The 12,879-nt window shown below is 40.5% G+C and overlaps 1 protein-coding gene across 20 annotated transcripts in view; it reads right to left on the reverse strand.

Annotated features, from left to right (window-relative positions):
- Positions 1-12,879, reverse strand: part of eif4g3b (eukaryotic translation initiation factor 4 gamma, 3b) — a 346,564-nt gene that overhangs the window by 104,022 nt on the left and 229,663 nt on the right. For all 20 annotated transcript variants that reach the window (XM_069919086.1, XM_069919084.1, XM_069919085.1 and 17 more), the window contains one exon: positions 2,814-2,902. In XM_069919086.1, the coding sequence (XP_069775187.1) occupies positions 2,814-2,902 (89 nt within the window). The remainder of the gene's footprint in view (positions 1-2,813; positions 2,903-12,879) is intronic.

Here is a 12,879-nt window from a genome sequence, read left to right on the forward strand (position 1 = left end):
TTACAACTTTTATTCTCAAGATGGCAATATGTTCCTAGCAATGGTGCAGCAAGAGTTTTTAGACCAGTTAATTAGTGAATATAGTGTCCCAGTGGTGCTGGTAACAAGAGATGCTTTACATTGCATGAATTGAAATTGAGTTGTGAAAAGTGAAATTCATTCTCCATTTTAGCAAGCCAAACCTTCATTAGCCCAAGAATCAGAGTAAATAAAAAATTGCTGAGACAGAGATTTGTTAAGTCAGACATATTGCAATTTATGAAAAAGACAAAAAAAAGGAAGGGCCACATACTGTGCTAAAATAAGTCTTAAATAAAAAGAAACGTAAAAAACACTGGCAGCATGTATTTAATTTCACCTTTGTATATTGTGAGCAAATCGATGTAATTTTTCAAAGGTAAAAGTGGATCTGGTGAGGCAATTCATCAAGGATAGGTCAGACTAATACAGCACAAAATATATCCCACTCTATCACCTAATTTACTTCAAAAGAATCTCTAAAATCTCTACTACCAAGAGCTTCAAGCTAATGGAAACACTACCACATGCAAATTCTCCTCCAAGCTTCAGACTATCCTGATTTGGCAATATTGACAGAAAATTTAGAGAAATTATAAATGTTGGTTGCTGAGTAGAAAAAAAGAAAAGCAATATACTTGGATTTCCTGAAGACATTCGATAAAGTACCATATAAAAAGTCACTAGACATTTTGAAAGGAATAAATTTGTGTGAAGAGTGGAAAATAAGAAAATCTGGAAATGCTGGAGTCTCGTGCAATACACAAAATTGTTGAATAAACTCAGCAGGCCGCACAACATCCATAGGAGGTAAGGGAGAGTTGGTGTTTCGGTCTGAACCTTTTTCAGAAGTGCTTCCATGAAGAAGAGCTCAGGCCAAAAACACCAACTGCCTTTTACTTCCTACGGATGCTGTGTGACCTACTGAGTTTCTCCAGCACTTTTGGATGTTATCCATAATGGAAATCGAAAACTAGGGGACATTTTTGCAGAATTAGGGGTCATCAACCTAAGAGACGAGGATGAATTTATCGCAGAAGATTATGAAACTTCAGAATTCTCTATTCCAGAAAGCTGCAGAGACTGTTGTTATTGAATCTATGCAATGCTTTGGCAAACAAATTTCTGTACAATAGAGGAATCAAGTGTTTATGGGAAACTGACAGCAATAATGGAGATGGTTTTAAGTAAATCAACTATGAATTTATTTAATAATGAAGCTAGAGGGAGCAGTTGGACTTATCATGGTCTTATGTTTATTCAGAATTCTCTCAAATGAAAATAGAAGGTTAACACAATTGAGATAAATGAAATGTTATCCAAATGTGACAGTATAGAGTAAAAACACCATGCTGGAGAAACACAGCAGGTCAAACCATGTACTTTATAGAGCAAAGATAAAGATATAAAATTGATGTTTTGGGCTTGAGCCCCTCATCAATACATTGTGTTTTTACTTTAACCACGGTGTCTTCATATTTTCGTGTTTTATTTGTGATAGTATAGATATTTTTGACATGTTTAGGAACCTTGAGCAAGAATAATCTCTTAAATTGGAACTAAACTACTCAGCAACAAAATGAGGAAGAGCTCCTTTTTAATAAAGCAGCAGAAACCTGGAACTTATTCCATCAAAGACTATTGAAGCAATCAATTGAAATTTTTAAGTTTGTGATTATTTTTGTTCAGGAAGATTTGATAACAGAGGTCATGATCTGGTTTGAAGGATGAGAAGTCCATTCTCATTTCTATTTTTCAAATATGAAAAAAAATCCTCATATGGTAATACAAAGATCTGAACCCAACCTGGCATTCTGTATGGATTTGCAGCTCCGAATAAATTAATGCAATTTATATGAAAGTCAGCTTTTTAACAATAATCAGAAGGTAATCAAAGGACTGGACAGTTCTGAACTTGGCCAACGCCGTCATTCTTCGCTGCATTAAGGACGTCGACAAGAGGTGGTACCTCAAGAAAGCAGTCTCTATCCTCAAGGACCCTCACTACCCAGGCCATGCCATGTTTACACTGCTACCAGCAGAGAGGAGGTATAGGAACCTGAAGACAAACACCCAACGGTACAAAAGAAGCTGCTTCCCCTTCGTCATCAGAGTTCTGAATGGACAATGAAGCACAGGCACTAGCACATTTTTTTTCTCCTCTTTGACACTAATTTATTTGGCTTTTTTAAAAATGCAATTACAGCAATTTTTACACCTGTAATGTGGCAACAAAACAATGAATTTCTTGATAAAATAACATTCTGATGATTAAATTTAATTTAATTAATCTGATTAAATTTAGACATTTATCTTATCACACAATTAAACAGTTAATTTTGGAAATAATTTCAACACTTTAGCTGTGCTAATAGAAAATCAATAACTGTACCTCCAAAATTTTAATCAAAGAACAGCATCTCTTAACAAGTATTAATATGCAGCTAATGCAGTTTTGGTAACGTTGTGGTTAAGTACCTAGACACACTAATACAGGTGACATAAGGCTTTTTCAGATGAGTCTGTTCAACCATCAATATAGCCTGAAAGAAGTGCTTGGTTTCCATTACTATGGGCATTAGTTAATACACTTTTCCTACATTTCCAGAACCTTGACAGTGTGGAAGATATTATACAAACAAATTTCATACCAAACTTTGCTTCAGAAATAGCTTACATTACTTCAGAAAAAGTGTGAATGTAGGTTTTTTAAGAGATAATGATCTGAGCACAAAAATGCAAAGAAAAGTAAACTCTCCATATAACAATGGATTAAGTGTAGGAAGTACCCTTACCTCTTCACTGATCTCTAATAAATCCTCATCAGATTTCCTCCACTCTTTTGGATTCGCCTGCATCTTTGGTGCAGTAATGGGGATCTGGCCTGTAATACAGGTTGAGGGCCATTATTTGCTTGGTTCAACTTCAACGGATCAAATCACTGGAATTAATTACTCCACTATTCTCTTGCATTAGTCTCAAAGAAGTCTACATTAAACTGTATTTAGATAAGGTTATTCAAAATCCATGGATGTCTAAGATTATAAACGACAGTAATACAAATTGAATGAGGAAAAAAAATAAATCTGACAATTTGGTCAACAAAATGCACTGTTAAGTTATTAAACACTCTAGGGAAATACATGCCATACTTCTAAACCCAGTACCTTTCAAGTGGATAGGAACGAAGATTTTGTACATAGAATAGGAAAATATATTTGCCAAATAATAGCCTGATTAGTAGCCAGTGCCTCCATAGGTAACAACTGCATGCATCAACGTATTAAAGATTTCCATATCTGCACACTAAAGGCACAGAATGTTGTGAAAATCAGATGCAGGGAATCTGAACTCTTGTTCCATGGGTATTCGGCTACTTACAGATGTCCTCTATCTAAGCTTTACACCAGCTTTGGTTAGTACTTTAGAACTTCAGTAAAAGGAAACTAGGATTGATAACCTGCAATTGTGGATAACCATGCAGAAAGCTTGCACAGACTAGACTTGTATCTATTGGTGTTTAGAAAAATGAAATGCCATTTTATTGAACCATAAGGGGTCATGGGAAAGTGGATGTGGAGATTATGTTTCCACTTGAGGGAGAATCTGAATGAGGGTTCGCTCTTTACAAGACAAATTATTTTCTCTCAGAGGTTGTTGGCCTTTGAAACTCTCCAAAGGGCAGTGGAAGCAGAATCTGTAATTATTTTAAGGCACATGTTAGAAAGCATTTGATATGCAAAAGGAGTAAAAGATCACCAGAGTTAGACAGAAACTTAAAGTTAGAGATTATAATCACATTAACCAGGATCTTGTGAAATGGGAGAACAGGTTTGAGGGACCAGATGGGATTCTTCTGTTAATTTATATGTATGTTTGCAATCAAGGAAAGGTAAGTGAATTTCTCCCCCCACTCTCCCCCATACTTTAATCTATCAGTTAAGTGTGTTTATTTTTTTAAACCCCTGGTATCTGGCATCAATGTACATTGGTAGATGCCAGGTAAGTGAATTTTCCAGTTGCTTGAGGTTGAATGTAGTATGATTGGCGAAGTAATGTCGAAGCGTGCCAAATTTAAACCCATATTTTTTACCTCATAATTTTCTTCAGTTTTTTTTGCTGGCAGTTTTAATTTCGGATAACAGGAGTTTTATTGTAATTTATTTTTTTTCTCAACACCCTCCAGGTATCTCTGATCTTCAAATATTTGCACCGAAATGGATCTTCTGATAGAATGTGCTCCACCAAGTTTAATGTAAGCAATGCTTAAAAACAGAAAGCACTGGAAAACCCAGGCAGTTCAGGAAGAAATTGTTAGTTTTAGACCTGAGATCCTTCACCAAAATCAGAAAGAAAGAAAAGAAACAAATTGGTCTTCAGAGAAGGTAGGAAGCAACAGGTAGAGTGAAATAAAGTGGCCATTAAGGACAGCGACTTCCTCTGCCCACTGCTCTGCAGTGCGACCACGCAAGAACTTGCCCAGCAAGTTTGAATATTACAGCTTAGGTAAGAGTTCTGATTTACAAAGGGGTGAAAGATATTCAAATTAAGAAGTACAAGATTAAGATTACAATCATGAGGTTAGAGTCAAAGATCTTGAGTGGTGGTGTAGGCTTGAAAAGTCTGTTGTCGTCAGCAGCTAGTTGTGTACTATACACAACTAACTCAATTTTTAATAGAGCAAATAATTAGCAAATACTATCTTAATTACATTTACTGAGGTTACTTCCACTGCTTCAACGGGCATCAAATACTACAGATTCACCACCTTCTGGGAAAAGTAGTTCCTCCTCATCTCCATCCTAAATTTACTCCCCCAAACTTTGAGGCTATGTCACCTAGTTCTAGTCTCCCCCATGAATGGAAACAACTTGCCTACCTCTACCTGATCTATGTCTTTTATAATTTTATACGCTTCTATAAGATCCCCTCTAATTTTTATAAATTCGAGTGAGTATAGTTCCAGATGACTCAATCTCTCCTCATAGGCCAACCTATGGGAAATGCTGAGGGCAAGAAGGGCTCCTGAGGATCTCGGGCACTTAAAGCACCCTGATCTGGTTTGGATCTGGAACGTGGGTGGCTGATGGCTTGGACTGGAGTCCGTGCGGCTGCGGAGGGTGTTGGATGCTAATCCACAGACACTTGGTGATTCAGAGTGGACTTCCTTCTGTTTATCTTTCTCTTATCATTAGGGGGCACCGGTATATCTTTCCTCAAGTAAGGAGACCAGAAATGCCCAGTCTTCCAAATGTGGCCTCACCAGTACCTTTTATATTTGCAGCATAACTTCCCTGCTCTTAACTTCCATCCCTCTTGCAATAAATCCTAACATTCCATTTGCATTCTTGATAGCCTGCTGCACTGCTTCCAGTGTGACAGGCTGCATAATTCTCCAGCACTCTCGTACTTCATGGATTTACAGCCACTCAACCAATTTTTTGTTACAACCCCCCATGCTAGCAAATAGAAAACAATTAAACCAATAGTTTGTATGCAGATTTAAATTCTGACATTGTAAAAGAATAACATCTCATTGGACATATTAAGAAAACTAGCAATGCCCTTTAAAAAACATAAGGATGCTATGCTTCAATTTCTAGACTATTAATTGTTATTATGGGAAATATACCTAGCAAAGGATACTTAGGCTGTATGTCATAAAACATGGACTTGGGTTTGAATGCCATACTATATGCAAATTCCTGTCCTATTACTGCATTTTACAGCCTATAAGACCCACTATATTCCCCAAAGAATGGCTCAAAAATTAGGATGATAAGGGTGAGTAACACCGTCAGTGGTTGCTGCATGGCTCAGTATCAGGGAGAGAGGGATTCCACCAGCTATTTGCCCAGTTTCAGGAAGCCTGCAAAGGTGCTGAGGCTATCCAGGAAGCGGTTCCGCAGCTTCACGGGCCACCTTCCCTCGGGTAGCCCGTGCTTTCCGGAGCCGCTGACGCCGCTCATTTCCCCTGCTGACCACAGCGGCCACTGCCAGCAGCACAAGACATCCAGGAGTAACCTGTTTGCCAACATTCCCACCACCCATGGAAGAGACCCCGGGCCCTGGGGCTGGACAGCCTGATGAGAAGAAGCTGCACAGCAGAGTGAGTGAGACCTGAATTAAAAGCATTCTGCTTATTTCTAAATACACTTTAAAAAAATTCCTTAATATTCCCTGCTGAAATTGCCCATGGGTCTTATATGCCGTCATATACCGTAATTTGAGCCACCTTATTGTGTTGATGCTTCACATATCAAATTGATGAAGTTACTGAATACCTTAAGGAAGCATTTCAAAGTTTGCGCAACTTGTGGGAGAAGCACGCTAAAATGCAACAAAAGGATGGAGAATCTAAATTTATGAACAATTTTAAACTAAATACATGATAATACAAGAGCATTTAATAAAACAGCAAAACACTTCAAATTAAAATTTAAAAAACTGCAATATTGGAAATCTGAAATATAAACATAAAATGTAGAAAATGTTCACCAGCATCTGTGGAAAAAGAAACGTAACTCATCAGGTGATCCCAAAGAAACAACCATCTGAAAACTTTGCAGGATAGATCCACAGGGATTTGAAAAACATTTTTAGACATGCAGAACAGTAACAGGCCTTTCTTGCCTACAAGTCCATGCCCCCAAATGCACCAATCCCTGTACATTTTTGAAGGCTGGGAGGAAACGGAGCTCCCACAGGAAATCAACACAGACACAGAGAGAATGTACAAAGTCCTTACAGACAGCACCGGATTAGAATCTGGGTTACTGATGCTCTAATAGGGTCATGCTAACCGTGCCACAAAATGATACTTCCGTGCCCAGACTATCTAGACCTAGGGCCATGGTCTCAAAATAGGGTGGTACGGTTAGCGCTATGCTGTTACAGCGCCAGCGCTGTCTGTAAAGAGTTTGTATTCTCCCTGTGTTTGCGTGGGTTTTCCGTGGGTCTCCTGTTTTCTCCCACCTATTACGAGCTCCTGTTTTAGTAAAAATGGGATTATCTCTGTAAGGGATAGTATAGACAGCAGAAACTGAATGATCAGTTAACATTTCACACAAGCAATATCACGAGTCACAGCCCAGTAACAATTCGATACATTGGAAGAACTGAGGGAAGGTTTGTCACAGTCTGTTCCAGATTCAGTAGATTTGCAAAGACATTGTGATTTTGCAAGGGAGAACCATTCTGACTGGCGAAGAGAAAACAGCTTTTTGAAGCAGCTCTTGATGCCAGCCATTTCTGTGGAATTCAGAGCAAAGCATGCTTTGTAAATGACTGAGCCTTTTTGGTGGGCCTTTCCTGTGCCAGGAGGGTCTTTTTTGGGAAGCAAAGTGCTTCATTTTGATCGTGACTAACAGTGGAGGTCACTTGGAGAGACCGGTGCCGGGATTTTGGAAGCTTTGTGGAGGCCGCCCAGTCCAGTCCTACAAAAGGGCCAGGAGTGTTATGACCACAGCTCACGTGGATGGACATTTCTTCAACAGCCACGCAAGGAGAATTCGTGTGTCTGTAGCAGCCACAACTCCAGTCTTCCCATCAGTTTCACATTAACTCTGGGCATCAAATTTGAAAGGGCTACACTTCAACACTGAATATGAAAGACGGAACTTTGAAGTTACTTTCTAGATTTTGGGGCTTGGACTGTAATGGTTTGGGTATATGACACACACACACACACACACACTGGACACCTATGAATAAATAGTTGGGGATAGATTTAGTGTTTACATCAAACGCTGAGGCTGATAAATATGACCAAATATATCACACTTTAAGTTATTTATGATGGAAAAAAACTGAAGAGAACTAGAAAGCATCCCAGCATAGAAACAGGCCCTTTCGGCCCTTATAGTCTGTGCCAAACCATTTTTTTTGCCTAGTCCCACTGACCTGCACCCAAGTCCATAGCCCTCTATATCTCTCCCATCTATGTACCTGTCCAAATCCTTCTTCAATATTAAAATTGAGCCTGTATTCACTTCAGCTGGCAGCTCGTTCCACACTCCCACCACGCTCAGCGTGATGAAGTTCCTCCTCATGTTTCCCTTAAACTTTTCTCCTTTCACCCTTAACCAACATCCTCTGGTTTGTATCTCACCTACCCTCAGTGGAAAAAGCCTATCTACATTTACTGCCTACCCCCCCTCATAATTTTAAATACCTCTATCAAATCTCCCCTCTTTCTTCTACGCCCCAGGGAATAATGTCCTAACATGTTTAACCTTCCCCTGTAACTCAGTTCCTGGTCCAGGCAACATCCTAATAAATCTTCTCTGCACTCTTCCTACCTTATTGATATCTTTCTTGTAGTTAGGTGACCAAAACTGCACACAATACTCCAAATTTGGCCTCACCAACATCTTGTACAACTTTACTATAACATCCCAACTCCTATATTTAATACTTTGACTTATGAAAGCCAATATGAGACCTCTACTGGTGTTGTCAAACATGGATATTGCATGGTTCCAAGATATTCGATATTCACAGTGCCAATCTGACAGTCACTTCATCAGTGGCGATCATATGGAATCGAGCTATTGAGCTTCATCTTGCTAAGACCGCGGCTTGAGTGTCAGGAAATTATTTGATTCAATATGTAAGACCATTCTAGTTTCAATCGGGAGGGCAAAAGCATATATATAAACAAATTTGTATTTTTTTAAATTATTAACATGTTTTTGATTATATTTTAATATTTTAGCTAATTTTAAAACCATTTATTTTTACAATAACTCACTTAATTTTTTTAAGTCTCAAAATTACAAAACATTTTTTTACACCTGACAAAGAGGCGATAATAATTCTGAAATGCTATAGAAAAACATGGTAGCTAATTTATGAAAATGGCACAGCTTGTGGTGCAATGTGATAGCATCATTTGTTTTTCAGTGATGTTGATTTAAAAAAATATTGATGAGACATGAAAATAATCACCAATTCTTGAAATGCTACCATGGGATCATTTCTGGTTGGGTGAAAAATACAGATGGAACAAGTTAAAAATACTCATGTCAACTCACACCTTTTTGGGTTCAAGTCAATGAACTGAAATCCAAACAGACAATCCTGATGAGGCCAAAGTGCTGGCATGGCACACTAATTTATGATGACACCATTTCTAAATTCCTAAGCACTGGTAAACTAACCACCATAAATCGTGGTTGCTTGAATTCCGGATAACGATGATTTTATTGTATCTAAATCAACACCATTGCTCCTTCAACTTTTAGAGATGCTACTTTAAAAGGGTATCATAGCAGTCTGCTAACCGGTACGCAGCTCGGTACGTGGAGACTGCGCAGATCCTGTGGGGGCCAACGGAACTTCGAACCAGTTGACAACCTGCATGATGGAAAAATAACAAGCAACGGCGGGAATGCCAACCCATCAGATGCTAGCCCTGCAGTGACATCATTCCTGTTGTCAGCAGCGGGGAGAGGATATAAGTAGAGCTGCCAGTGCAATAAATCAGTCTTTGACTTCTTGGGTATGTGTTATTTTTTTCCACACTTCGCAGTAACATGCATGCTACATTGGTGACCCCTGCAGATCCAATTGGCACTTGGACCCGAAGATGATGGAACAAGTGGTTCTTCACGCGGTTTTGTTCTGGGCGTTACAGCTACACGTGTGGATCGAACAGGCCAAGGCCCAGTTCCACCTCCAATAGATCACCGCACTCTCTAAATTCTGGTACACGTTACTTCTACGTGGTGAGCTTGCTCAACTAGAACATGGCAGCAAGGGTTGTCAACTTTCAGCGGCAGCCTCAAGAGCAAGGAGCTATTGACCCACGCCTTTGTGCTCTCACAGTGTGAGTGCCCCACCTGATTATTGCATATGAATGGATTGGGGGATAGGGCCCATGAGCAAAATGCTTGTCCTTGTTGAAAAACACAGGCTTTGCCTGCTCTTCGAGCAGATTTTCCTGGAGCAGCTGCCCAAGGATATCAGACTCTTGCTCGCCAATGAGGACTTCGGTGACCCCAAGAAAGTCGCAGCCCGGGCAGATGTGCTCTGAAGAACAAAGAAAGAAAACAACGCCTCGGTGGAGCAGATTGCTAGGGCTCGCACACAGCCAGCAACAAGGCCACAGCAAACAGAGAGGCAAGTGGACTCCCCTGGCCCAACAGGACTGTAACTATCACCGTCGATGCTGCCAACCCTGCATGTTTCAGGAAAATGCCATGACCAATTGTCATTAAAGACTGTGGCAGTTGGCCAACATGACAGCCTCCTCCACATGTCCCTCCTCCGCCTATCCAGAAGGCGTTTCCTCGTTGACACCGGCGCCGAAATAAGTGTCCTTCCCCCTTTGGCCCATGACACACAGAATGGCAAGCCAGGCCCAGCAGTGAGGGCAACGAATGGCACCACCACAGGAACCTTCAGCACCTGCCCTGCCCCCACCGCCCCACTTCGGCAGCAACCGGTTCACGTGAACATTCGCAAGCCCACTGCCTGCTGGCGGACCTTAAAGGGCAGCATTTGGTGCACGCCAGGACTTTCACTGTTGGTGATACCAGGGGAATTCTTAGCCGCCGCCAAAGACTCAGAGGACCCGACGGCCTCATTTACCTAGCTGAGGGGGAACACTGGATACTCTAGTCCCTCCGCAGTCTCTGCCGCACAGCCAGGCCAAGTCCTAGGTCCCCAAAGACTTAGAGACTTGTGAGTATGTTTTCGTTCGGAGTGGGGCACACCGGACACCTCTGCAACGGCCGGACGAGGGGCCGTATAAAGTAGTCAGGCACTATGGTTGGAACATGTGTTGGATATTGGTGGTAAGGAAGAGACTTTCACCATCGGCCACCTCAAGCCAGCACACCTGGACATCAGCCAACTGGTCTCCACTCAGCCCCTGCGAAGCAGAGGTAGGCCATCAAAAGTGGCAGTCCAGTACACAAGATAGCCAACGAACATGGGGACTGCACAGACCACTCAAGGGCCAACAACCTTCATCCAAGGTGATAACCTGCATGGTAGGGGGGAAACAACGAGCAACGGCAAGAACACCATCCAATCCGAGGCTGCTGCTGCGATAACGTCATTCCTGTCGTAGGCAGCAGGGAGAGAATATAAACACAGCTACCAGTGCAATAAATCAGTCTTTACCTTCTTGGGTGTGTTTTCTTTCCACACTTCTCAGTAGCATGCATGCTGCAGAATCAAATTATTTTCACAATTTGAAAGCAATTCTTAAAATTCACAAAAATCATTTGAATCAACCAGTTTTTGTGCACATTTTCTCTTCAACATGCACAACGAATTTGAATGTACAAAATGAGGGCAAAGAACACATGAGAATCACACAAAATAATAACTTTTTATATCTGTGCATATTGTTGAAACGAACTCCTATGCAATATGGACACCAATTGATTTCTAATATTTCAATATGAACCTACATCATAGTTATATTGTACATTCTCACATCAGACATTTAACACGGATTTAATACAGTAAACATTCTGACCTATAAACAAAACAAACTGCTCTAGGAACTCAGCAGTAGGAAAATTGAACTGACACTTCAGAATGAGACCCTGCCTGAGGATTGCGCATGAAGAAAGAACACAGCCATTGTAGAGGGAGGGGTGAGATGGGGCCAGTAGGTGATGGGTGGTCCGAGGAGGGGTAAATGATGATTGACACATATGGAGATCAAGGAGGTTGTCGATGGAGACAGCTGGTGAGGAATGATAAATGGGAACATAACTACCAGTGCTGGAATCTGATAAGGAAGGAGATTATGGGAACAATGAAGGGAGAGGTGAAGGTCAGATGGAGATCATCTGCCATTTTTCACCCTCTTCGCCCTTTTTCACGTCTCCTTCTGTCTTCCAAATATTATATGTTCTGTACTATTACATGACAACAAAGGACTCTTTAATCTTGAAATTCACCCCTTCCTCCCTGCTACATCTGATCGTCATCCTTAATACCTCTTCAGAACACCTATTACCTACTGGCCCATCTGACCTCTCACTCTCCTCAATAGAGTGTTGACCTACTCTGATGAAGGGAGGGAAGGGTGAAGGGGAGTCATCCATAGAACTCCTTCTCCATTTGGCTACATCTCCTCTCTCCAAATGATCCTTACATATCAGATTGTAGTAGGGGCTGGTTTTTGTGTTTCTGCTTGCCACCCTCCAGTAGCTTCACCCTCATTTTCCCTGGAGATGCTGCTCAAACCACTAAGTTCTTCCAAGTCAATTCTTTTGCTCCAGAATCCAGCATCTGCTATCTTGTGTTTCAGGAAATGTTAAATAAAAAACAAACTCCACAATATCTTTTTTTTATTTTTTTATTAATTTTTTTATTTTTCACACCATAAATCACGTTAGCCATGATATACACTTTTTCTTTTTCACACATATACAGTGTCTTTTTCTCCCCGCCCCCCCTCCCTCCTCCCAAGCCACCCCCCCACCCCCCCTCTCATCCATTTTAGGTATACAATCTAGGATGCATTAAGCCAGTCAGACAATGTCATTCAACAAAAATACACCAGAAATTCTACTGAGTCCATTCTTTTCTTTTCTTCTCCTTCCATCAACTTAGGTAATGTTTGTTCCCGGTAGGTTTACGCTATTGTATTTAATGTAAGGCTCCCATACTTGTTCGAATATTTCATTATTATTTCTTAAACTATAGGTTATTTTTTCTAATGGAATACATTTATTCATTTCTATATACCATTGTTGTATTTTCAAATTATCTTCCAATTTCCAGGTTGACATAATACATTTTTTTGCTACGGCTAGGGCTATCTTAACAAATCTTTTTTGTGCATCCTCCAAGTCAATTCCAAATTCTTTATTTTTTATGTTACTTAGGAGAACG

This window comes from Narcine bancroftii, chromosome 2 (assembly GCF_036971445.1).
Source record: "Narcine bancroftii isolate sNarBan1 chromosome 2, sNarBan1.hap1, whole genome shotgun sequence".
Taxonomy (NCBI): Eukaryota; Metazoa; Chordata; class Chondrichthyes; order Torpediniformes; family Narcinidae; genus Narcine; species Narcine bancroftii.